General features: G+C 38.2%; 2 protein-coding genes across 5 annotated transcripts; both read left to right on the forward strand.

Annotated features, from left to right (window-relative positions):
• Nucleotides 1-6,431: 6,431 nt before the first annotated feature.
• Nucleotides 6,432-16,864, forward strand: LOC108618394 (proton-coupled amino acid transporter 1). The gene is made up of 6 exons (XM_089473442.1): nt 6,432-6,573; nt 12,647-12,840; nt 13,778-14,138; nt 14,217-14,668; nt 15,960-16,132; nt 16,201-16,864. The coding sequence occupies exons 1-6, from the start codon at nt 6,562-6,564 to the stop codon at nt 16,455-16,457; spliced, it is 1,449 nt and encodes a 482-aa protein (XP_089329568.1). The 5' UTR covers nt 6,432-6,561; the 3' UTR covers nt 16,458-16,864.
• On the forward strand, nt 6,433-23,520 carry LOC108618383 (neutral amino acid uniporter 4). Of its 4 annotated transcripts, XM_089473443.1 has the most exons (6): nt 19,491-19,632; nt 19,763-20,206; nt 21,511-22,029; nt 22,204-22,661; nt 22,746-22,921; nt 22,989-23,520. In XM_089473443.1, the coding sequence occupies exons 3-6, from the start codon at nt 21,550-21,552 to the stop codon at nt 23,228-23,230; spliced, it is 1,356 nt and encodes a 451-aa protein (XP_089329569.1). In that variant the 5' UTR covers nt 19,491-19,632; nt 19,763-20,206; nt 21,511-21,549; the 3' UTR covers nt 23,231-23,520. The 4 variants fall into 4 exon arrangements, with proteins under 4 accessions (XP_017869864.1, XP_089329569.1, XP_089329570.1 ...); XM_018014375.2 differs by lacking the exons at nt 19,491-19,632; nt 19,763-20,206 and adding an exon at nt 6,433-6,573; XM_089473444.1 differs by lacking the exon at nt 19,763-20,206 and having other exon boundaries at nt 19,495-19,632.
• The last annotated feature ends 155 nt before the right edge of the window (nt 23,521-23,675 follow it).

The following is a 23,675-nucleotide window of genomic DNA, read 5'->3' on the forward strand; positions in this document are numbered from 1 at the left end:
GTCGTAGAATATACATATATAATTACACTAGCACATTAGGGCCGTCAAATCTAATATCTAATATATTGTCAATTTATTGCCTATTCATCTAATCGGAGTGTTTTCAAGCAAGCTATTCATGCATAAAATGGGGCGTTAACCCGTTGGAATAGACAACAAAATTTGGGAGGCATCTTAAGTAATTCCTGTTATCAAATTGTTTTTGGTTTTCTCTACTCTAAATACAGCTCAGTAAAATGTCGGAGATTATTTGTAAATCTATATGTATAATCAATCAGGATGTTATAACATGAAGCGAATGCAAATGCATTCAGTCAAAAGCGAATGAGTCGAGCGCAGCCAACTTAATGTTGTTACAGGTACAGCTAACTTCACCTGTCTCCATCAAGGAATGGAAAAGCGCAAAGCTGATTAGTATAAAGAATATATATATATATGATATTGAAACTGAACAATGTGATAAAGCAAAAATATTTAATATGTGAATAAACTCAAGTACCTCAGACTTCAGGCACTTGGATCTTGCAATTGAAATAGAAATTGAACTATGTGAACACGTAACACTGTGAGTCAAGAAAGTAACCACTTAGCAATCGCCTGTCCCCACTGTTTGAGCACTTCTTTTATTAGCTGCACCAGTGGCATGGCTTGCACTTTCCGCACGGTGCTTGATGCGAGCTCTACTTCATTTTATTTATTTTCTCTCTCTCTCTCACATCAGATTTTATACGCATCCCAGAAACTTGACTCGCGCAATAAACACCAGGCATACAGAATGACAGTTTGGGGCTTCGACTTGGGCCTCACTCGCAGGATGCCTGACCTCCAATGACCAGAGACAGGTTGGACTTGTCCGTGTCCAGCGTCGGTCGTTGCGTCGGCCCAGTTAGAGCGAGCAAGTCCCAATCTCTAGCATCTGGAGTTGTCTAACCGTTATAGTTTTTTTTTTTTATTTGTAGTTGCTGGTTTTTTGGTTTTGTTTTTATTTTTGTTTTCTTCCAGAAGCTCTTTCACTTTCTACACAGTCATTCTACTGTTGAAATTGCCGCCCTCGGTGTTGGCCTTTGACTTTCGCTCACAGACCCGGGGCAGAAGGTATGGCACAGGCGTGCCTCAATTTAGAAAATGCCGTTCAAGAAGTTGCTGTCGCCACACTACAACAACAACAACAACAATAACAATAATAACTAAAAACAACAGTAAATAATAAATAGTACAACAACTATAGCCGCAAACAGCAACAAGTTTTACGCACAGCAACAACTCGAGCGTCACTAAAAAAGCGTTTAAGACAACGGCAATATGTCGCTCAAACTGTTAGAGATGGGCGCGTGCGCACTACACAAGGCTGGCAACGACTTTATAATACCACTACTTCAGATTAGTTAGCTCAACAGCCCTTCAGCATACCTTCACATACCTGATAGTATATAGATTGTTATGTATAGATCGATATGTATAGATCAGTATGTATGGATAGATATGTATAGATCGATTTGTATAGATCAATATGTAGTATAGATCGGTATGTAAGGTAGCTATAGCTATATATGTGTAAATCGATATGTATAGATCGTTATGTTTGGATCAATATGTATAGATCAATATGTAGTATAGATCGGTATGTATAAGTAGATATGCATAGATCGATTTGTAGAGATCGTTATGGATCGATCTGTATAGATCAATGTGTGTAGATCGATATGAATAGATCGTTATGTTTAGATCGATATGTATAGATCAGTATGTATAGTTAGGTATATATAGATCAATATGTATGGATAGATATGTATAAATCGATTTGTATAGATCGTTATGTATGGATTGATCTGTATAGATTAATATGTAGTATAGATCGTTATGTATAGGTAGCTATGTATAGATCTTTGAGGATTGATCTGTATAGATCAATATGTGTAAATCGATATGTATAGATCGTTATGTTTAGATCGATATGTATAGATCAGTATGTATAGTTAGGTATATATAGATCAGTATGTATGGATAGATATGTATAGATCGATTTGTATACATCGTTATGGATCGATCTGTATAGATCAATATGTGTAAATCGGTATGTGTAAATCGCTATGTTTCGATCGATATGTATAGATCAATATGTGTAAATCGATATGTATGGATCGATAAGTATAGATCACTATGTAGATCGGTATGTATAAATTGATCGATTTTTATAGATCATCATGGATCGATCTGTATAGATCAGTATGTATAGATCAATATGTATAGATCAATATGTATAGACCTGTATATATATGAGGATAAAATCAGATCGATAGATCGGAGTGCACAGGTCTGCATAGATCTCCAATGCTCTACAACTAATCTGGAATGAAAAAGTTTTCTTTGGCTTTATGCATCGAGCTATACGTATTAATTAATATTTTACTTCTAGGTATAGTTTTCTTTGATAATTTGCCATACTCACATTGACTGTTTACACATCATATCCTGTCTGGTTTACTGCTACTCTCAGTCAACTCAACCATTTGGGCTCAAGCTGAAACTGATTTTATTCAAAAATACTCATAAATATTTCAAATTAATTAGTTAAAATAAGTAAGCTCTTACTTAAATAAAAAATACTTGAAATAGAAAAAATAGGTATCAAAATTAAGCTCGACATCGTGAGTCACGCTCACATCATCTGCAGAGAACGAAAGCCGCAGCAGTGTGAAATGGATAGTAAGTAAGATAGATAGTAAGTATATAGTTAGCATAGCGCACATATATGTATTTACGGCTGAGCAACAGTTAATAATAATATTATACATAGCAAACCATATAGAAACAATGGCAAAAAGCAAAACATTTTAATTGCATGTTTTCTTTTCTTTTCTTTTCTTTTAGACCAGCATGCAGAAGGAGGCCAACTAAGCAAACTGTGTCTTACTATATATAAACACAAGTAAATATACTAAATATATAATATTATAATAGGTAAGAGCAAACATGATCAAGATTATAAAACTCAGAACAATTGTGTTAGCTAAACCTTAGCAAATTCATAATTACATACACTTGTATATATATGTATATGTGTATGTATACTTGTGTATATTTCCGTATATCAGAGACATATGCATGTAAATGGCAAGTGAAATTGGCATTAAACCAGTTTGTAAATTGGTATATACCCTTCACCCAAAATTTTTGTTCAAAAGGCCCTCTTCAGCTGTCTAAAAGTTTGTCACACTTCCAACACAATTTTTGATCCGACTTCATTATGCTCGTTCCTGTCTAAACTTACTCAAGTATCCCATAATTTTAGACGTATTATCTTATATAATTGCTGACTTCAAGATCTTAGCTTAAAGACTGCGGAAGATTCATCAGATGATAAATGTTGGATCTATCATTGCAAGAGCCTCTGGTCACTCACTCATCATAGATTCTGCTACTCAGCTGCATGACTGGCCACGCCCATCCTTTATACACATGCATAGCATGGGCATGTAAGTTATATATTAATTACCTCTTTAGCGTTTCTTTAGTATATTTCCATTTGTTTATTCCAGAGTTGTATTTCAAAGAGCTGCACTTAATGTCAATTTCACTTTTCACACTCAACAATAAATACACGGTGTCACATGAGCTTATCGTACCACTTAATACCCTACACTTGCTTGGAGCTCAACTCAACGATTATTTATATAAGATGAATGAATTGAGTATTAGCGCTAAACAAATTGTTTAATTAGGTGTAATAGGTGTAATTAAAGACAGAACTGTGCAGTATTCATTTCGTACTTTTCCTACTCTGTAAATAGAGCTGAAAGCCAATCATGTTGATACAAGTATCCAAAATCATAAATAGAAATCGTAATAGAAACAAATGTTCTTTATTTGTTGTACATTAATAAGTAGCTTATATTTCTTTCAATCTCGCTCGCCCTCTCGCTCTCTCCCTTGTCCTCTATTTCTTCATTTTCTTTCTCTCTCCCTCTCTTTCTCTCTAGCTCCCATAATGTATATTCGCTTCCTCTACCACCTCCCTCGAAGCCAGTCTACATCTCCTTGAGTAATTATGTCGCTTTTCTTTATGTCTCCCCCTTCCCCCTTCTTTCCTTTTCCTATCTTTTCGCTGTTTCTCTCTTTTATTAATTTTTTATAATTGTCTCTCTGTTTAACTTATATTTCTATATTTTATCGTGCAGCCGGTTGCAACTCATTTGTTTTTCAATCAGAGACTGTCTCTGTCTCTCTCAGGCTTCTCTCAGTCTCTCACTCTTACTCTCTCTGTTTCTATCTCTCTCTTTAGTCCCTCTAGTCTCTCTCCCTCTCTCTCTCTCTCTCTTTCTATCTGTCTCTTTTTAACCCTACTTTTCTCTCTATCTACTGCACTCTCTCTGAGTTTCTCTATCTCCCTTCCTCTCTCTCACTCTCTCTCTCTCTTTCTCACTCTTTCTTTCTCTCTCTGTCCGTCTCTCTTACTGTACCTGTACCTATAAAGTCACTAATGTCACTTCTTGCCCCTCCCTTTCTCTTGCACACCTATAATTCTCTCAGCCTCTCGCTGTCATTCTTGCTTTCATTTTCTCATCGCCCTCTTTTTTGTTCTCTCACAATCCTTATCCCTCGTCTTTATCTCTTTCCCCACTCATTCACCCCTCTTCTCCTCCTCTTTCCATTCTTTGCCTTCGTCATATTAATGGAGACTTAATTGTTGCTAAGACAATCCAGAAATAGATCATTCCTAGTTCTCCATGTTAGCCTTAGCCTCTTCCGTGGACAGCTCAAGGTCACGTACAGTGTTACCTCCGGCAACACGGACGGCGCTCAAAGAAATGCGCCAATTTGTCTCTCTCTTCACTCTCAATTAAAATATGAACTATGCTCATGAACGTCGACAGTCTTAAATGCCATTGTCACAAACAACAACAACACACGTATATAGTAATATTTATATATATATACATATATGTATGTGTGTGTTTGTGCATCGCCAAATAGCCGGGATCTTAATTCTTCAAAAGACAGGCGGCCTTTCCATTAAAAATAAAATAAAATAAATTATAAACGAATTGCTTCATTAAAGGCTCCACATTTCGCTTGCCGCCACGAATCACGAACACCCTACCTAGCCACCCAGTGCACAGTCGCTTCCCTATGCCGCTCGCCCGTCGAGCACCCCAGCACAACAGCAATCGACAAACTTTTCAGATCATTTGCCGATGGCGTGAATACTCGAGCATGTGTGCTTGAGCTGCTGCCAATTGCTGTTTGTTGAGCACTCTGCGCTGTCTGCCAGATACCCTGTAATTCGATTAAATTAATTAAAGCGTTGGCAAATTTAGGGCTAACAACAAGAGCCAGATCACTTGGGGATCTTAAGAGTATTCCACAGTTCCATATTCCATATTCTATATTCCATATTCTACATTCAACAACAACAAAAGTCTTTCTTTACATTTAGAGATCAGAGAGATGTGTATGCATGCATGTGTGTGTGTGTGTGTGTGTGTACCTTGCATGCTTTTGTAGGGCAATTGCGACAACATCAACGATCCACCCGCCCCCCACTCCCCCTGTCTCGGCAGATGCCCTGGCCATGTCGGCTGGCTGAGTGACAACCTGTTGGACAGGCGCTCAATTGGTCGCCCGACTGCGCAGCTGCCTAAGGCGGGGGTGCACGATGAAATGAAGAACGAGAAGAATAAGAAGAAGAAGAAGAATAAAAATATATATATATGAATATAAATAAACCGGTTGGACATTAGAACCGATTCCAATTCCGATTCCGTTCCCATTGACGACGTCACAAAATACTTTCGTAATGAGCCACGGAAGCGCCAGATGCTGGCCAAGAATGGAAGAGAGAAAGAGAGCAAGAGAGGAAGAGAGAGAGAGAGTGTGAACCATGACGGCTGGGCAAACAGAGGGGAACTTGGAACTTGGAAAGCGAGCGGAACGAAAGGGAGTGAAACAATTGAGGGGGGAGCAGAACGACAGAGGCGGCAGAGGCGGCAGTCGCTCAGCGCAAAGTGTCCGAACGCCGAAAGGCAGCGACGGCGACGCTGATGCCGACGCCAACGCCGAGAAGGCAGCAGCAACGGCGGCAGCAACAGAGCGCCTATGTGAGGCGGGCCGGGCCGGGCCGTCAGTCTTGATGATTTCGTGAAGCGATTAACACACGCCACGTTCTGAGCCATTAGTCAGGATCGCAAAAGTGCGAAGGAGCCGCAGCAACAGCAACAACAACAACAACAATAGCACATGACACACATAAGGAAGCAGCAGCAGCTAATAGCAACAAGTGCAACTGCAGCAGCCAACGCCACCGCCGCCGCCGCCGCAGCAGCACAATAAGTGGAAAGAAGAAGCAGCAGCAGCAGCAGCAGCAAACGGCAATAAAAATAAATCATTTAAAAAACGCCGCGCCAAAAGAATTTGCCAAATTACGCGTTCATTTATTTGCCAGCGCTGCTCGTGCATTGACCGAATTTTAACAGCAGCAGCAGCAGCAGCAACAACAAACAGCAACAGCCACAAACAACAACAAACAACAAACAGCAAACAGCAACAGCAGCGGCTGCCAAAATGGATGCAGAGGTGTGTAAAGTGTGTGTGCGTGAGTGTGCGTGTGCCTGTGCCAGTGCGTGTGTGTTAAAAGATTTTCAAAATGAGTGTCAAATATATTTATACATAAATACACACGCACACATACACATACATACTATATAGAATCAGTAAAAATCAGTGTGGGCCCATTCATTATGATTATTACTTTTTTTTTTATTATTTTTGTTTGTTTTTGCTTTTGTGCTTCGAGCAGCAGAAAAAAAAAACGAAAACCAGTTCCATTTACTTCTCACGCCTAACAAATGCATATTCAAGTGCAAAGTCAGCTAAAGCAGCAGCAACAACAATAACAACCACATCAGCAACAGCTGTAAAAACAACAGCAGCAACAACAACAACAGCAACAGTTAGCATTGCTCTCTAGGACAGCTGTTGCACAGTAGCAGCAGAGGCGTCCTTTTAGAGGGGGTTCACATCAAATAACTCCAAATGACCAATTTCCTCTTGAGCTATAAATAGCTAAAAATACTACACTGAAAGAAAAAGTATATACCATATGTATACTGTGTACGAACAGCATATATTATATAATGTATGTCATATACATACATACATACTATATGTATAGAAATTTACTTCATGATTATAAACTTACGAGAGTTATATAGGGTAAAACTAAAGAAATGGTAACAACAATATCTTTACACTCCGATTTACTATTTGCAATGTCTTCAGGATATAAAACTGAATATCCCATATATAAGATAGAAATACTTGAAGCACTCAAAATGATGTGCGTAATCAACAAATTGCTCAACAGCATATCTATTTGATATATAAAAAATATTTATATATTTAGTCAAATTACTTCAACTTAGCATTAGCCAACACATTACTGCAAGCTCTTGAGCTGAACAGATAAATAGAGATAGAGAATCTAAAAATATAGTCAAAAATTCGAAAATCACAAAATATATGTTTATATATGCTCCAATACTTGAAATAGTGCCAAAAATTACTGACACTAATGAAGCGGATAAGAATTTGTGGAAAATCAATACAAATCACTTTATAGAGTCAATATGATTCCATCTGATAAGAGTATAGACAATGATTTCTGCAAACTATGTTGAACGCAACTTGAATTTCAAGTCTTGGATGGATTCAAGATTATCGACTACAAAATATCGAATCGAATAGAATATATAACTAATATAACTATGAGTCTCTATTAGTCCCATGGGGCCACTCTAATCCATCTGTATCGTGAGTCTGTGATTAATTCATGACAATAGACTATACAAGTCTCAATACCCTCACAAATTTCATACAGTCTCTCAAAGTAAGCTCTATATAAAGACTTCTCTTTCTATATTTACTATATTAGACTTGTATTACTTCCTTATTAAAAGCAATGATATATTAAATATTTTTAGGGGTGTTTTATATTTTTTTAAATCCTACCCAAAATTTATCGTGAGTCTGTGATTAATTCATGACAATAGACTATACAAGTCTCAACAATTTCATAGTCTCTCAAAGCAAGCTCTATATAAAGACTTCTCTTTCTGGATTTACTATATTAGATTTGTATTACTTCCTTATTAAAAGCAATGATCTATTATGATATTAAACATTTTTAGGGGTGTTTTATATTTATTAAATCCCACCCAAAATGCTATTATTTCCATTATTTTTTAGACTCAGGCGATAAACGTGTTTTTTACACTGAAAATAATGAAAGTTAACTTCGTTTAACTATCTTATCAGTTGAAGAAAGCGTGTCAACTTATCAGTGAATGGCCACGAAATTGCAATGACTTCGTATAAATTTAACATGCAGCATTTCATATGGCCTTCAATTAGTGAGCATCGTTCTCTCGTGCCTCACTTCCGTGTCTTTAACAGTTGATTTATCAAATATAAAGCATTATAGAGCTATAAGCAGTAAGGCTCGGCTCCCCCAGCCCCTGCTTAACTCCATGTCCATGAGCATTGTAATTGCCATTGCAGAGGCAATCGCTGTGGAAAACTTGTCGTGCATGGAAAATTTCCACTGAAAGACCATTGAATTGACTTGAATCAGACTGCCATTGCCTCTCAAGTGAATAGCAACCAGAATAAATGGCAATAGTGGGCATGACGAGCTCCAATTACTCTTTCAAAAGTACAAAATATACTTATATTACAAATATTATTAGCAACAACTATTATCAAACTTGAATTGTTGATAAAAAATATTTTAAAATTTTAAAAAATATATTTTAAGTTTTATAGGTTTCATTCAGCGTCATTATAGCCCAAAAACATTTCGTCAAAATATATATTTTAAAAACAAGACAGCTTAAGAATTTCAAAGCCTGCATTTCAAAAGCCTGTTATTGAAAATGCCTCACAAATAGAAATGCAAAAACTTATTAGAACTATATAAAAACTTTAAAAAAAGTAGGCCAAAATATCGAAGTTATTAAAAAGGCTTCAAAAGTTTTACAGCAGATATCTGAAAATTGTTGAATAAATCATTCGAGAATTTTAAAGTATTAAATAAGCCTAGCTTAAATATAAACAGACAGACATTGTAGACAACCCTTCCCGTTTTTAAAAGCAGAGTATAAAACTTTTGAGCAGCATTTTCAAAAACTTTGGAGCAGAATATCTTAGAATATGATGTATCCATATAACATATAATAGATACAAAAAATTCTAAGAATTTCGCACTATTTTCTTATAAAAATATCTGTCAATTATTAACGAAGCCATGGCATATAAAGATAGTAATGCGATAGAGTTATAAATGCTCTACATGATAATATCTATAAAGATCTTGTAGAGAGTTACTACGTAGTTTCAGCCGCTAAAACTTATCATAATGCATATATATGTACAATCATATACCTACATACCATATCAAATCAAATGCAATCAATAGCTTTGCTTTCAACATTTGGCTAATACAGAAATTCTGCCTGAACCACTCGACGTAGCTCAAACAATTACAGGGTATATCGTATGCGTGGGTGAGCTGAGCTCAAAGTGCAATATCTGGTTCCTTAACTTGATAAGTCTTGTTGTTCTTCCTGTTGGTGTGCTACGCAGCTCACGTTAACAAATGTGAAGTAACCAAACAACGTCTACAACAACAACAACAACAACAACAACAATAACAAATAATACTAAAATTAACACTAATAAAATAATACAACAGCAATTTATGCCGTTTGTTTTGAAGTGTTTTGTTGCGTAGCTGCCGATAAGAGTCACGAAAAATTTGCCGTCTAGATTTCCATAGCAAGTTGTCCCCCGCACGGGCCAGAGACCCAGTTTCAGACATGTGTATGCGCCCGATTATCTGGCACCTGTATCTGTATCACCTGCATATTACACACACACACACATAATCAACTGAAGGCAATCGCTGAACCCACTTACGATTACGTATTATCACATATTATCGGCGCCCAGATTCAGTGCCTTCCACACGCTCAGCTTATCTCATATAGAGAGCGACACTAATTTATAATAATTCACTTATAATTTTTTGCACCAATTATCAATAAATAAAGTTCCCAGGCAGAAGTAAAAAAAAAAAAAAAGAAAATGAAACCATTGAAAATTTCCGTTGATAACATTTGATAGCATTTCCTACTGGAAACCCACGAAGAATATTTGTTTAATCTGGAAAGTTGAGAGTTTCTTACTAGTATAATAAATATGCCACGCAATCAGTTGCACTTTGAGGTCCACTAAAATATATAAAGCCCATTATTCCATTTAGACAATATCAAAATACAAGCTAACTGATTTATAGGTTTGCATGTGAGCCAAATGAGGAGATCTCAAATTCTGTTAGCCATAATAAAGTGTGATTTCATTAGATTTCATTATTTTCTTTCAACTGAAATTGAATATACCCATTAGGCATTGGCCACTGCGAGTATTTAGTTTCACTAGTGGATAGTCAATATCTCATATAACTAGCATAAATATTTATTGTTGCTCAAGTTCAAGTTCAAGTTCAGTGGATTCATTTGTCCAACTGTTCACCTGACACTCCCTCGTTCATATGTCGTAAACAAGTAAAGCTAAAAATATCATATTTGAATTATATATACATATGTGTCAGAATCAGTGAAAATTGATCACAATTTCTCGATGCCTCATCTAATTTCTTTTAGATCAATAAATATTCTCATTTCGCCTTGAATCAGTCTTGAGTCTGCTTCAAAGACTCTTAAGCATAGGATTTTATTTATAGATTCTTATATTTCTCTATATCTCTATAATCTTCAGCCTCAAACAAATTTAATTTGCATACAGCTTTCCCATATTTTATTCACTAATTAAATAGTTGAGTTTGTCTATATATGTCTTTATATTAGTCTAAAATAAATTCCATTAAAATCTATTAAACGTGAGTGACTACGAGATCCCTTGAGCTCTTTACAAAATCCATTTGAAGTCTCTAGTTCTTATAGATTCTGAGATCAATATAGTCACATATACGAACAGACGGACAGACGAAGAGGGCTAAATCGACTCAGTTCGTCGCCCTAATCAAGAATATATATATACCTTATAGTGTCTAGCACGTCCCCTTCTGCCTGTATATCATGAATTTGTACTTTTCCCCTTCATCTCTTTGATCATATTCAACTGTTTCTCTAGATATTCAATATCTGAGATTCCTTTTGATCAGCTCTCCCACAGCTATTTATATATCCTCTTTTTCCAGTTTCATTGAGATTATCTAGAACATCAGCGCTAGTCTGGGTATATTCTAGTCGAGCCCATCCACCAGCTTTGTTAATTAATTAATTTTAAACTATTCCCTCAATAATCATGTCCCTCATTTGAATATATGAAAAGTGGGTTTTCGAACCGGTTGAGTTTGTATAGAATACTATATTCAAGACTGTTTCTTGATAGCTAGCATACATTGGTACTACACGTGATGTGGTTGTTGTTGCAGTAGTAGTTGCTGTTGTAGCTCATGTACTATATTATGTTATACGACTCCAATAATTTGCTTTGGTTTTTTTCCGAATCTCTGCTCTCGCAGCGTGTTAATGGAAACTTTATGAGCCAATGCAAAAACCTCAATGAAATCGAACAAATTAATTTACGACTCATCGAGTCATAAATTATAGCCAATTCCAATTGCGTAGAGCTCATACATATCTCTTATCATTTACGATCCCATTCATGGGAGTATAAATACAAGTCTGCATTGTTTGCATGACAAGGGAAAACGTTCGCCATGGGCATGCTTCACTGTAACGTTGATATCGCTGCATCAGACAATCAGGTAATTCCCCCCCCCCAGGCTGTACTGTGATTTACAATTCTTTTAATTAGCCACGTTCGCACGTACTCTAAGGCAAAACAAACTCGAATTAATAATGATTCACGATCGTTATCCAAATTACAAGCTTTTTGTTGTTGTTGCTCGACTAGGCCTAGTATAGGCAGGTATGGCCTAGACTTAATCAAATATATATAAGTGCTTAATTAGCATTGACAAATGCTTTAATTATTTTTAGTCAATTTCCGAATATTTTCCCCAAATAGAGAATTTAGTAGGTTGTAGCTCAGCATTTATAATGATTTGTAAGCCAGAATCATGTAATAATTCTATATAGGAAGAGGAAGCATAGTAATATTCTATGTATACGTATGTATATGCTTGTATGTGTATGTGTGTATATGAATAGATTTAAGCTAGAATATTTGCATACATTGGGGAATTACATTGCATTCCCTAGATGCATCAAGTGTTTATATTAACTTTAAGCTGAATAATAATTGCTTAAGTAACTCCTATATGATTTCGAGCATATAAACAATAATTTAAGAAATATTCATAGATTTATTGATTTTCAGCTCAACTTAGTCTAAGCTCTTTATATTGCTATACCAAAACATTCCTTACCTATTGAACTAAAAAACTCAACCCAAAATCTTAACAAAAAATCCTCGAATTTGGTTGCTTTAAAAATATATCCCAAAAATTGTTCCTGCTCCTACTTCACCAATTGAAGACTGCATTTTAAAGCACAGATTTTATCTTTTCAAACTTTGTGCCGTAATCAAACATAAAACAAAGGAACCAAGCATCCCACAGAATACAGCAACAACAACAACAACAACAACCATAGCCACCAACAATGGCAACCAAAGTACTATGAGCTCCAATAATTCAAAGCTGACGGCGCCAGAGAACGAAGGCCAACCAGTTGAGGCCGAAACCGATGCAAAGCCAGCGGCTGGCAGCCATGAGGATTACCATCCGCCCACAAGGTATGGACAAGGAAGAAGAAGAAGAAGCGTACTAACGAATTCCCAAAGAAAATCCAAACTAACGAGAGGCTTATATTACCCTATCCTAACCTAAATAAACTCAACAAATTGGATGCATGTGAACTAACCCAGAAAACCAAAACCAAAAAAAAAAAAAACCTTTATCAACCCAAATCACAATAATACTAATAACAAATCCAAACTAACCAAAACTAAAAATAATTTTGAGGGTTTGCCTATTTTATCCAAAGCCAAAAATTATTTGCGCTATCTTTTATCGACTTTGAATGCTCTGATAATTTCTGATTTTTCATATATCGAATGACTGCATCGATAATCTCGCCTGTTATCGTTTATCGCTTATGCATGCTGACTGGCTTTCATGTCTATACTTTCACCTTCTACAACAATTAGCTTAAGTGTGAACTAGAAATCCCAATTTAGCCGCTGAAGCGATAATTGTGCATGTGTTATCGCTTATCGATTTTCCATGTTAGAAAAGTAGCTTTCGCTTACCTTCAAGCTTTGACTAACCATAATTTTAAGTGCACTACAGTATTAATCCCAACTAATTCTATACCGATTTACTGTGCCGATAACAAATTGTGTATGTGATAACAAAAAGCGATAGCTTATCGGTTTTGCGCTGATAACACCCCAGCTAACTTAAATTTTAAGTGTGAAGTTCAGTGACCGCCTTAACCCACGCCCGGCTAAACCTATTCCCAGTGACTAGACCAATAGTTATGTGTGTTATCGTTTATCGATATTGCATGCTAGCAGCCCACAAGCTTAAGTGTGCAGTGCGAATCTCGGATAAACCCAGTCCTGGCTAATCCCGTACTAAATACTGATCACCGATAACCGACTACCGATACCCGATAATCATCTGTGGTGGTATCGTTGATCGATTTTGCATGACTTCATTCAAATGCAGCTACCTGGAGACAATTGTGCACCTGTTCAAGGGCAACATCGGACCCGGACTCTTCGCCATGGGCGATGCCTTCAAGAACGGCGGCCTGATCGTCGGCCCCGTGCTCACCGTTGTGATTGCCGTGATCTGCATCCACTGCCAGCACGTGCTGATCGCCTGCTCGAAGAAGATGCGCGATCTGCGCGGCGACGCCGTCTGCGCCGACTATGCGGCGACTGTGGAGCAGTGCTTCGAGAATGGGCCGATCAAGCTGCGCGGCTGGTCGCGCACCATGGGCCACCTGGTCGATGTGTTCATCTGTGTGACCCAGCTGGGCTTCTGCTGCATCTACTTCGTGTTCATCAGCACCAACGTGAAGCAGGTGAGTGCCCCGGAGTGCCGGAGTTGGTGCTCAGTCGGCGACAGCTGCTGATGGTTTCCTGCCTTCCCGCCACACAAGATCCTGCAAGCGTACGGCATTGACATGGACGTGCATCTGGTGATGCTGCTGGCCCTCGCACCCGTGCTGCTCAGCTCCCTGATAACGAACCTGAAGTGGCTGACACCGGTCTCGCTGTTCGCCAACGTGTGCATGATCCTGGGCCTGGCCATCACCCTCTACTACGCCCTCAAGGACGGCCTGCCGGAGGTGACGGAACGCGCCTACTGGACGAACGGCTCCCAGCTGGCGCTCTTCTTCGGCACCGCCATCTTTGCCTTCGAGGGCATTGCCCTGGTGATGCCCCTGAAGAATGCCATGCGCAAGCCGCGCCAGTTTGAGAGCACGCTGGGCGTCCTCAATGTGGGCATGTTTCTCGTCTCCGTCATGTTCATGTTCGCCGGATCTGTGGGCTACATGAAGTGGGGCGAGCAGGTCGGCGGCAGTCTGACCCTCAATCTCGGCGATACCATGTGAGCAAGCCCCGCCCAAACAGATTGCAGATGGGCGCGTGACTCACGAGTGCCGCGGACACTATCGGCAACACAATTGAAACTAAAGTGAAGCTTGAGCAGGAGTACAAAAGAATATACTCTACTCGATATATGCTTGATCTATTCGATCTGTAATCCCTTACAGAATCCCAATAGCATTCACATCCACTTGAATAGATGATTTATTATTAATATATTATCACGTTATCCATTCGATACTGTGCATCTATTCGATATCTATTTACGATAATATACTCCATTCATAATTTCTATTCTATATCTGCCGAAGTATCTACTCGATTTTCATCTATTTCAAAAACTGAAATTCAGAAAATATTACTCAATACAATCTATTCGATATATATTTACGATATGATATCTTTTCAATATATATTGAATATACAGTCGAGTCTCGATTATGAGTACCCCGCTAAGTCGAAAATCGCGATAAATCGAAAAAATTATATTTCTTTGAATGAAATTCGTTCTCAATAATTCTCGATAATTTGGATTTCTGTGTAAATCGAAAAAAAAAACTGATCCCTTTGACATTTCGAATTATCGGCATTCTACTGTAAATGGAATATCATATTTGAGTTAATTCTGGTAGACTCTGTCATATCTATTCTATATATATTTACAAGATGATATCCACTTATATTTTCAATATCTATTAGATATCAAACTCGACCTATATGACAAAACTAGTTAGAATCCAAAATATGATTCGAATTTCATATGATTTCTATATCTAGGATGCATCGTGTCCGATCGATATATACAATGTCTGATATTTATTTCCAGAATATGATTCAAGTATATGTATATTCCACGTACGATATCAGAGTCATCATATCGTCGTATTCCTGGGAAATTATCGTATGTTCATTTTTTGCGAAATTGAGATTTTAATTTATAATATGATTCGAATTTCATATGGTTTCTATATCCATAGTGCATCATACCCGTACGATTTATACAAGCTACGACATTTATATTCAGAATATGATTCAAGTATATTAGATATATATTATATATATTAGACATCTTGTATATCATATATATTTTACATATACGATATTTAATATCTAAAACAACTAGCAATCTATCTATTCGAACCTGCTCAAGCTTTTCACTTTTACCTCTTTACGCGCTTATCTAAAAATTCCACAAAATTCCCTTCGTGTCACGCGCCCATCTTCAGCTTGGATTCCCTAGACAGCTCCCCTAAACATCGCATACGATATTCTGTTCTTTCGCACGCCGATAGCCTGGCCCAGTCGGTCAAATTGATGGTGTCCATGGGCGTACTCCTCGGCTATCCGCTGCAGTTCTTTGTCGCCGTGCAGATCATGTGGCCGAGCGCCAAGCAGGTGTGCGGCATGGAGGGTCGTTCGCTGGCCGGGGAGCTCATCTTCCGGAGTCTGCTGGTGCTCGTGACGTGTAAGTAGAGGCAAGAGATCAAAGAACGGAGATTGTGCTCATGCCAAGCTTCTCCCATCCATATGCAGTGGCCATAGCGGAGCTGGTGCCGGCCTTGGGGCTATTCATCTCCCTGATTGGCGCTCTGTGCTCCACGGCTCTGGCGCTGGTCTTTCCGCCGGTCATCGAGCTGATCGCGTGCAGTGAACCGAACAAGGGGCCCGGCATTTGGATTTGCCTCAAGAACCTAATCATCCTGGTGCTGGCCCTGTTGGGCTTCTTCACCGGCTCCTACGAGAGCCTCAAGCAGATTGTCAAACACTTTGGCGAGGAGGAGTTTCACTAGCGAGGCGACGCCCACTCAACCAGTGCCACAGCAAATTAAATAAATTATTATATAACTTATATACACCCACATACATATGTATCCTATATATGATAACCCTAAATACTATTGTAGGCAGAGTACTACAACTACTACTACTACTATTTACCATGTTTCTGATATATGATATATGGTATATAATATATGGTATATGAGACCATGCTGATATATGACAATTACTTATGAATCATGTGCCGCGAAATAGTTTTTAATTTCTGTTTGTCTCTCGAGAAACAATTTCTTTTTTTTTTTTTTTTTTTAATTTAGTTCTTTTTTTCTATATATATAAACATATATGTTTGATATATAAATTTAGAATTCATAAGTGTAAATAAATGATGGGTTCAGAGCCCATAAAAATCAGCATATATTTAATTATTTTATTTGGGTGAAAATCTTGGAAAATTTGAGCAAGTCATAGATTGAGAGATATATAAATCGATCTATGGCGTATACCTGATCAGCTTTTTATTATTGTAGATCATCTGCTCTCTGAGATAGAGGGAGAGAGAGAGAGAGAGAGAGAACTATGAATTCTAATATCAATTAGTCAATTTGAAGGTAAAAGTAAAATATTGCTGACGACATTTGTGCACCAAATATATCCAGAACGGACGGGTATTATGCAGTCAGTAGTGCCCCATTGCAAACTTTTTCTATTATTTTCGACTATCTGAAAATACACCATAAAAGTGTTTATGGACTGGAATTGGCTAGACATAGACTCGACGGATTGTACGCGTGCACCTAATAGAGTTTTACGAGTAACTACGTTTTGAAGAAGGATACTATCGAACCGCATCAAAATATATTTCAATATCTCATTCGAATTTCATGTTCCAAGATATAGCTAGAGATATATGTAGATCTATAGTGACATATTTTACAAATATGTATGGTATTATACAGTTAGCCATCTAGGCAATCGTAAACAGTTGCAATCATCTTTTATTGTCGTCGATTATCAAACGTGTGACGAATTCAAAGAATTTCTTATTAATCTAATCCGCACGAAACTAAATCAATCTAATCGAAACCGTTTCGACATTGCTCAGCGCACGCCCAGCGGCCTTCGAATTGGCCCAAAGCCATGTGAAACCTGATGAATCGACAATAGACCTAAGCGAATATCGTGTTCATATTTATTGCCCGGAACATGTGCACGAGAGATATCGTAAATCTATTGTATGTATATGAATTGAAGAGTTTCATAGATTGGGTGATTGAATGTTGTATGCATATGATTGACTACTTGATTGAATAAGTAATGGATGGATTGAATGATGAAGTAATCAGATTGACTGACTACTCAAGTGATTGAATGATGTACTGCTACAATTGACTGACTACTCAATTGAGTAATTCGATTGATTAGCTAATTTACTGATAAATTGAAGTTGATTGATTGATTGACTGCTGAACTGGCTGATTGAATTATTGGTTAGCTAATAAAATGATTGGTGTATTGATTTATATGAAGAATTTTCGATTGATTGAATGGCTCATTGTTATGCTAATTTGATTGATTGATTGATTGATTATTCATGAGTTAATTGATTGACCGATCGATTTTTGGACTGATCAGAAATCTATACACATTGAAGAATTTGTTGGATTATATTGGCTGATATATTGTGAGACTGACTGTTTGACGAATTGATTGATTGAATAAGTGACTGCTTGATGGTTTGATTGACAGATCGACCGATGGATAGCATAATTGAAAACCTGATTAAATGATCGATTGGTGGATCACTCCATAAATATACTAATTGAATACTAAATATATAATAAATATATCCCAAATAGATCTCAAATATATACTAGTTTGAGCTTTGATATGTCGTGAAATTGTAGTCATATCTTTTCGCTACCGATACTTTGTAAGATCTTTGCCCATCTCGAAATGGGTGACTGCAGTTGCTTCCGTTGAGCATTTGGGCTGGCGGGGCTCGCTGCCTGGCTTATATAATCCAATTGTGCAATTCCGCGAACATTGATAGATCGATCGTTCGATTGGCTCGTTTCCCATGTTGCATTGATTGTTCATATCAATATGCGCCACATACATACATATGTACATACATGTATATCTGTGCATGGACGACGAAATTGTTGTCAGAAAAGCCAACTCATGAATTCCGTGCAATTCATTTAACTGGCGCTACACAAGAACAACAACAACAGCTGGAACAGCCACAGCAACAACAAATCGCAACAAACAACAATAACAACAACAAGTCAATCAATCAATTAAATGTTGTAAATTTCCATGCGTTGCAAGTGCGCGAGGCAGTTGGGCAGGTGTATCAATCGCCGATTGCTCAATCAGCAGCTCGATGCGCCTTTCCAGCTGGCATGCAGTCGCCACACGGCCAAGAATTCGGTCTAATGTCATGCACATGCCATATCATATGAGCTTTGTAGCAGCAGCAAGCAGCATTGCCCGAACGGCACGTGCATAAATTGCGCATACGCCGCATTGTGCGGCACATCCTTGAGCCAGAGACGTGTAATTGGCATCAGTTCCACTTTAATTGACATTTAACACAGCCCTCTGCCAACTTGTATGGAATCACTTCCTTTCCGTTCAGACAACGGCTTGGGATGCCTGCTCGAAAACGGGTATATTAGTTACGTATGGTATAAATTGCTCAATAGAGCCCAAATCCAACCAACTGTCAGCATACATATTTACATACTGATAGGATAGGATAGGAGACCACTTGCCACGCCCCTGCAGATGAATCGGGGGTAGTGCTCTAAATTTTCAAGTCTCTAGCTTCAATGACTTTTATTCTTACGGAGAGTCAAACGGAAGCACGGGCAGATGCAAGACGGACATGTCTAGAAACGAATATACTCGGTTCAATTTGAAGAACGAGTACAAAAAATACAAAATACGTGATTTGTATTCATACTTAAATTGAATTTATTTTGAATTTCACTAAGTAAATAAAAAAAAAAAAAAAAAAAAAAAAAACAAAAAAGGTTACTGAAGTTCAATTTTAAAACACGTTCGCACAAAGCCTTGAAATTTTTGGTTTCTAAAAATTATTCGTTCATATAAATCAACCAAAAAAAATTTTTAATAAAATAAATAACTTATAATTTTCCCACATTATTTTATGTTCATGTAAGTGCAAAAATTCCTGTAATATTTTTAGAAATCATTATGACTAGACTCGCGGTAGGAGCACGTGAAGATTTAAAATGTGGCAAGCAAACTAGAAAACCTAATTAAAATTTAATTTATGTTATTTTAGTTTATTTAAGTGCGCTCAATGCTGAAAGCAAAAAGTTAGCGATAAAGGTCTACAAATCTCTGGCTAAAACCGATTTTAACAGCTTTCCAAAGTTTTGATACAAATTAAATGAAAGAAAAGGCAAAAGAAAGAAAAAAGTTCTTAAAGCCAAAACCAGAACAATCAAAACAATTCAAAATTTCAATTTGCGAATTGCATTCCAAAATACAAATAAAATAAGAAGACAAAAGCAAAAACAACAAAAATAAAGTTAGTAAAAAAAAGTAAAAAGTACCGCACAGATGAGCAAGCAATAACAACAACAAAGATAACAGGGCTGCCGCTTGTGCTGAGAGAGCTTGCGCGCAGGAGAGAGCAAGAGAACAAGGGAGGCGAAGTTGAAGAGGAAGGCGCAGGCAGAGAAAGAGGCAGAGGCCGAGGCAGGCGCTTGCCCTTAAGTGCAAGGTATGAAAGCAAAAATGCCGTTAACCATTAGGAACACACACATGCGCGCGCACGTACACACTCATAGAAATACTGTTACATATGCAAGAGCAGCTGACGCAGTCGCAGTCGCAATCACCGTCGCCGTCATCGCCGTCGCCGTCGCCGACGTCGTCGTCGTCGTCGTCGCTTTGCCTGACTATTTCATACGCTGCTCTTAGCCAATTCGAATAATATTATGAATTGAGTCTGGTTTGAGTTCTTGGCGCGTCAACACGCTTCTAAAAAAAATATAAACAAAACCAAATTCGAAAATTAGGAAAATCGCACAACGCGCGCGCACATATTAAAAGTAAAATATAAACATTATAACAATAATAATAATTATTATTATTAATTTTTTTTTTCGTTTACTTGGAGCATTAAAATGATTTGTGATTTATTATAATGATTTGCACTCGATTGGCTGGTAGCTTATCATTCTTGCCAATATTTGCTTAATTGAATCCAGAGATATTACGTATCGAATGCCCATAGTGCACTCTCATTGAATTATAGTGTTTGCGTTGTTTGCAATAATTGCATAAATATGCTATACTATATACATATATGTATATATGTATGTACACCGTATTGTAATCAAAGTTTTAACTGAAGTTCAGCCATAATTAACACCTCTATTAGAAGTTCTACGAAACGTTTAGCACTTAAGCACAATAGGTCAATGTTTTGTTATATTTTTGTTTTGTTTTTTGTTTTTTTTTTTTTTTAATACAGATTTTTATCTGCTGTAATTTGTAGTTCAAGTGTTTTTTCCACACAAACTATTATTAAATTATATATAAATTAGTACTTGTGTTCATATCGTGCTATGGAAAAAGTGAAAAATAAATAACGTGAATTTAAGACACGTGCGAACCACTGATTAAAATATCTGTTCGCCCTTGAGTGCCCATTTAAAATTGAAAGCAGTATCAAAACGGCCGGCTTTCTAGGGTTAACAGCAGTCGGTGCACAGTTAGCATAGCGCCTGCCCCACTTACGCTCTCTAACATGCTCTCACGCCCGCTCTCCCTCTCCCACTCCCGCTTCCAGTCTTACTCTCTCGCATGCACACTCGATCACTTATCCTCCAATCCAAAGACACCGTTAACTTTGTTTTTGCTCTGCTTGAAACTTTCGCATTTTTTCGCCTTCCTTTTTTTTTGCATTTGACTTTGACGTTTAAATTGCGCCGCTGGAGCCGAAGCGCAGCAACTGAAAATAATTGAATATTAATCGCAATTATTAAAAATAAATCGGTTAAATTAAATTAAATTTTGCAGAAGAAAGTGTATAACGAAAAGGTGATCGAAGCTGGCAATATGGGCAGAACATTGGAAATAACCAAGCCGGAGCAACAACAGCAGCAGCATCAAAATGCCACCAAGGGTGGAGAAAAGGATCTGGAGAGCACAATTGTTAAGCGTCGCCATGCCACAAGCAATCTGGAGGCGGCCACACATCTCTTCAAGGGCAGTGTCGGCGCCGGCCTCTTCGCCATGGGCGACTGCTTTAAAAATGGCGGTCTCATTGGCTCCACTTTGATGCTGCCCATAATTGCGATCATGTGCGTCCACTGCGAACGGCTGCTCATACGCGGCTCTCTGCTGGCCGTCGCCCAAACGCCTGGCGCCACCTTCTACGATTATCCAGAGACCGTGGAGAAGTGCTTCGAGTACGGACCGCGGCCGTTGCGCCGCATGTCGCGCGCCATGAAGCTGATTGTCGAGATGTTTCTCTGTGTGACGCAATTTGGCTTCTGTGCCATCTACTTTGTGTTCATCACGGAGAATCTCTACCAGGTGAGGGCGAGCTCTTCCACAAATCACTTAGTTCATTAATTCATAATTTGTCAGTTTGATTTGTGCTCAAATCCAAATAGTTCATTATTTCGAGTAGTTTACCAACACTGCCACGCTAACAGAAGCACTTGATCGCTTTTCAGCACTAATTGTGATTTTTAAATTAATCTGCAGGTGATGCAACAGAATGGCATAGACATCAGCATGAGTTTGGTCATGCTGATCACTCTGCTGCCCGCAATGATTCCATCCCTGATGACAAATCTGAAATATATCTCACCTGTGTCGCTGCTGGCCAATTGTGCGCTGCTCTTTGGCCTGATTGCCACGCTGTCGATCGCCTTCACCAGCGGCCCGATGCCCCCGGTAAGGGAGCGCAACTATTTCACTGGCGGCAGCCAGCTGGCGCTCTTCTTTGGCACCGCTCTCTTCTCGTACGAGGGCATCGCCCTGATCCTGCCGCTGCGCAATTCGATGCGCGAGCCGGAAAAGTTCAGCAGTCGCTTCGGTGTGCTCAATGTGACAATGGTGCTGATCACATCGCTCTTCATCTTCACGGGCTTCGTTAGCTATGTGCGCTGGGGCGAAGATGTTGCGGGCAGCATCACGCTCAATCTGGATGTGGAGGATGTGTATGTATATGGGGGGACAACCCAATCCCTAATAATCACTAGAATCTCCATATCTAACAATCATAATTGTATTGTGTTTCACAGCATGTCACAGGTGGTCAAAATGGTGGCCGCTATGGGCGTCTTCTTCGGCTATCCCATACAATTCTTCGTCATGATGAAGATCCTGTGGCCCCCTGTCAAGCGGAACAATAGCTGCGCTCAAAAGTATCCAATCACCATGCAGGTGGCGCTACGTTTCATCATGATCATGATGACCTGTAAGTAAAATAGAGTTCATAATTTCTATATAATTTGTATCTCTCTTCTCTTCTCTTCACTCCCCAGTCTGCGTCGCCCTAGTTGTACCCCAATTGAATCTATTTATCTCTCTAATCGGTGCATTATGCTCAACATCGCTGGCATTTGTCATACCCATCATCATTGACTTTGTCACCCGTGCCCAGGTGCCAAAGGGACTAGGCACCTGGATCTACTTCAAGAATATCGTCATCCTGACTATTGCCATATTAGGCATTGTCACTGGCACCTATCAGAGCGTCGTTGAGATTATTAGAGAGTTTCAATAGGTCAAGATGGCCAATTGCTTGCCAAGTATTTTGTAAATATGCTGTAATCGTGTGTTAATATCTTATAATGTTTAAATGTCCTCGTTATTTTTAAGTTCAATATCTGTAATATTTTTTTCACACTTCATGTTTTTTTTTGTTATTATTTTTAAGTTATGCCCGCCGTGCTTTTTACGTGTGTGCCAGTTTATTATTAATTGTCAACTGTTAATAAGCTTTCAGCGAAACGAAACAACTAGATAAAAAAAACCAAAACAAATTATATTTTAATAAATGATTATACATTGTCAGTTATAAGTTTGACTTCAAATTGCAAATTACAACTGTTAGAGGCTTAACAGCGCTGTTGTGGTATGCAACAGGGCTGCAAAATCTTAACAGTTTTCAAAATGATTTTGCTTAAATTCGCACAATCTGTAACACAACTATAAAATGTTGCAAGTAT

Source organism: Drosophila arizonae, chromosome X, assembly GCF_054131065.1.
Source record: "Drosophila arizonae isolate 15081-1271.41 chromosome X, UAZ_ARI_1.0, whole genome shotgun sequence".
Taxonomy (NCBI): domain Eukaryota; kingdom Metazoa; phylum Arthropoda; class Insecta; order Diptera; family Drosophilidae; genus Drosophila; species Drosophila arizonae.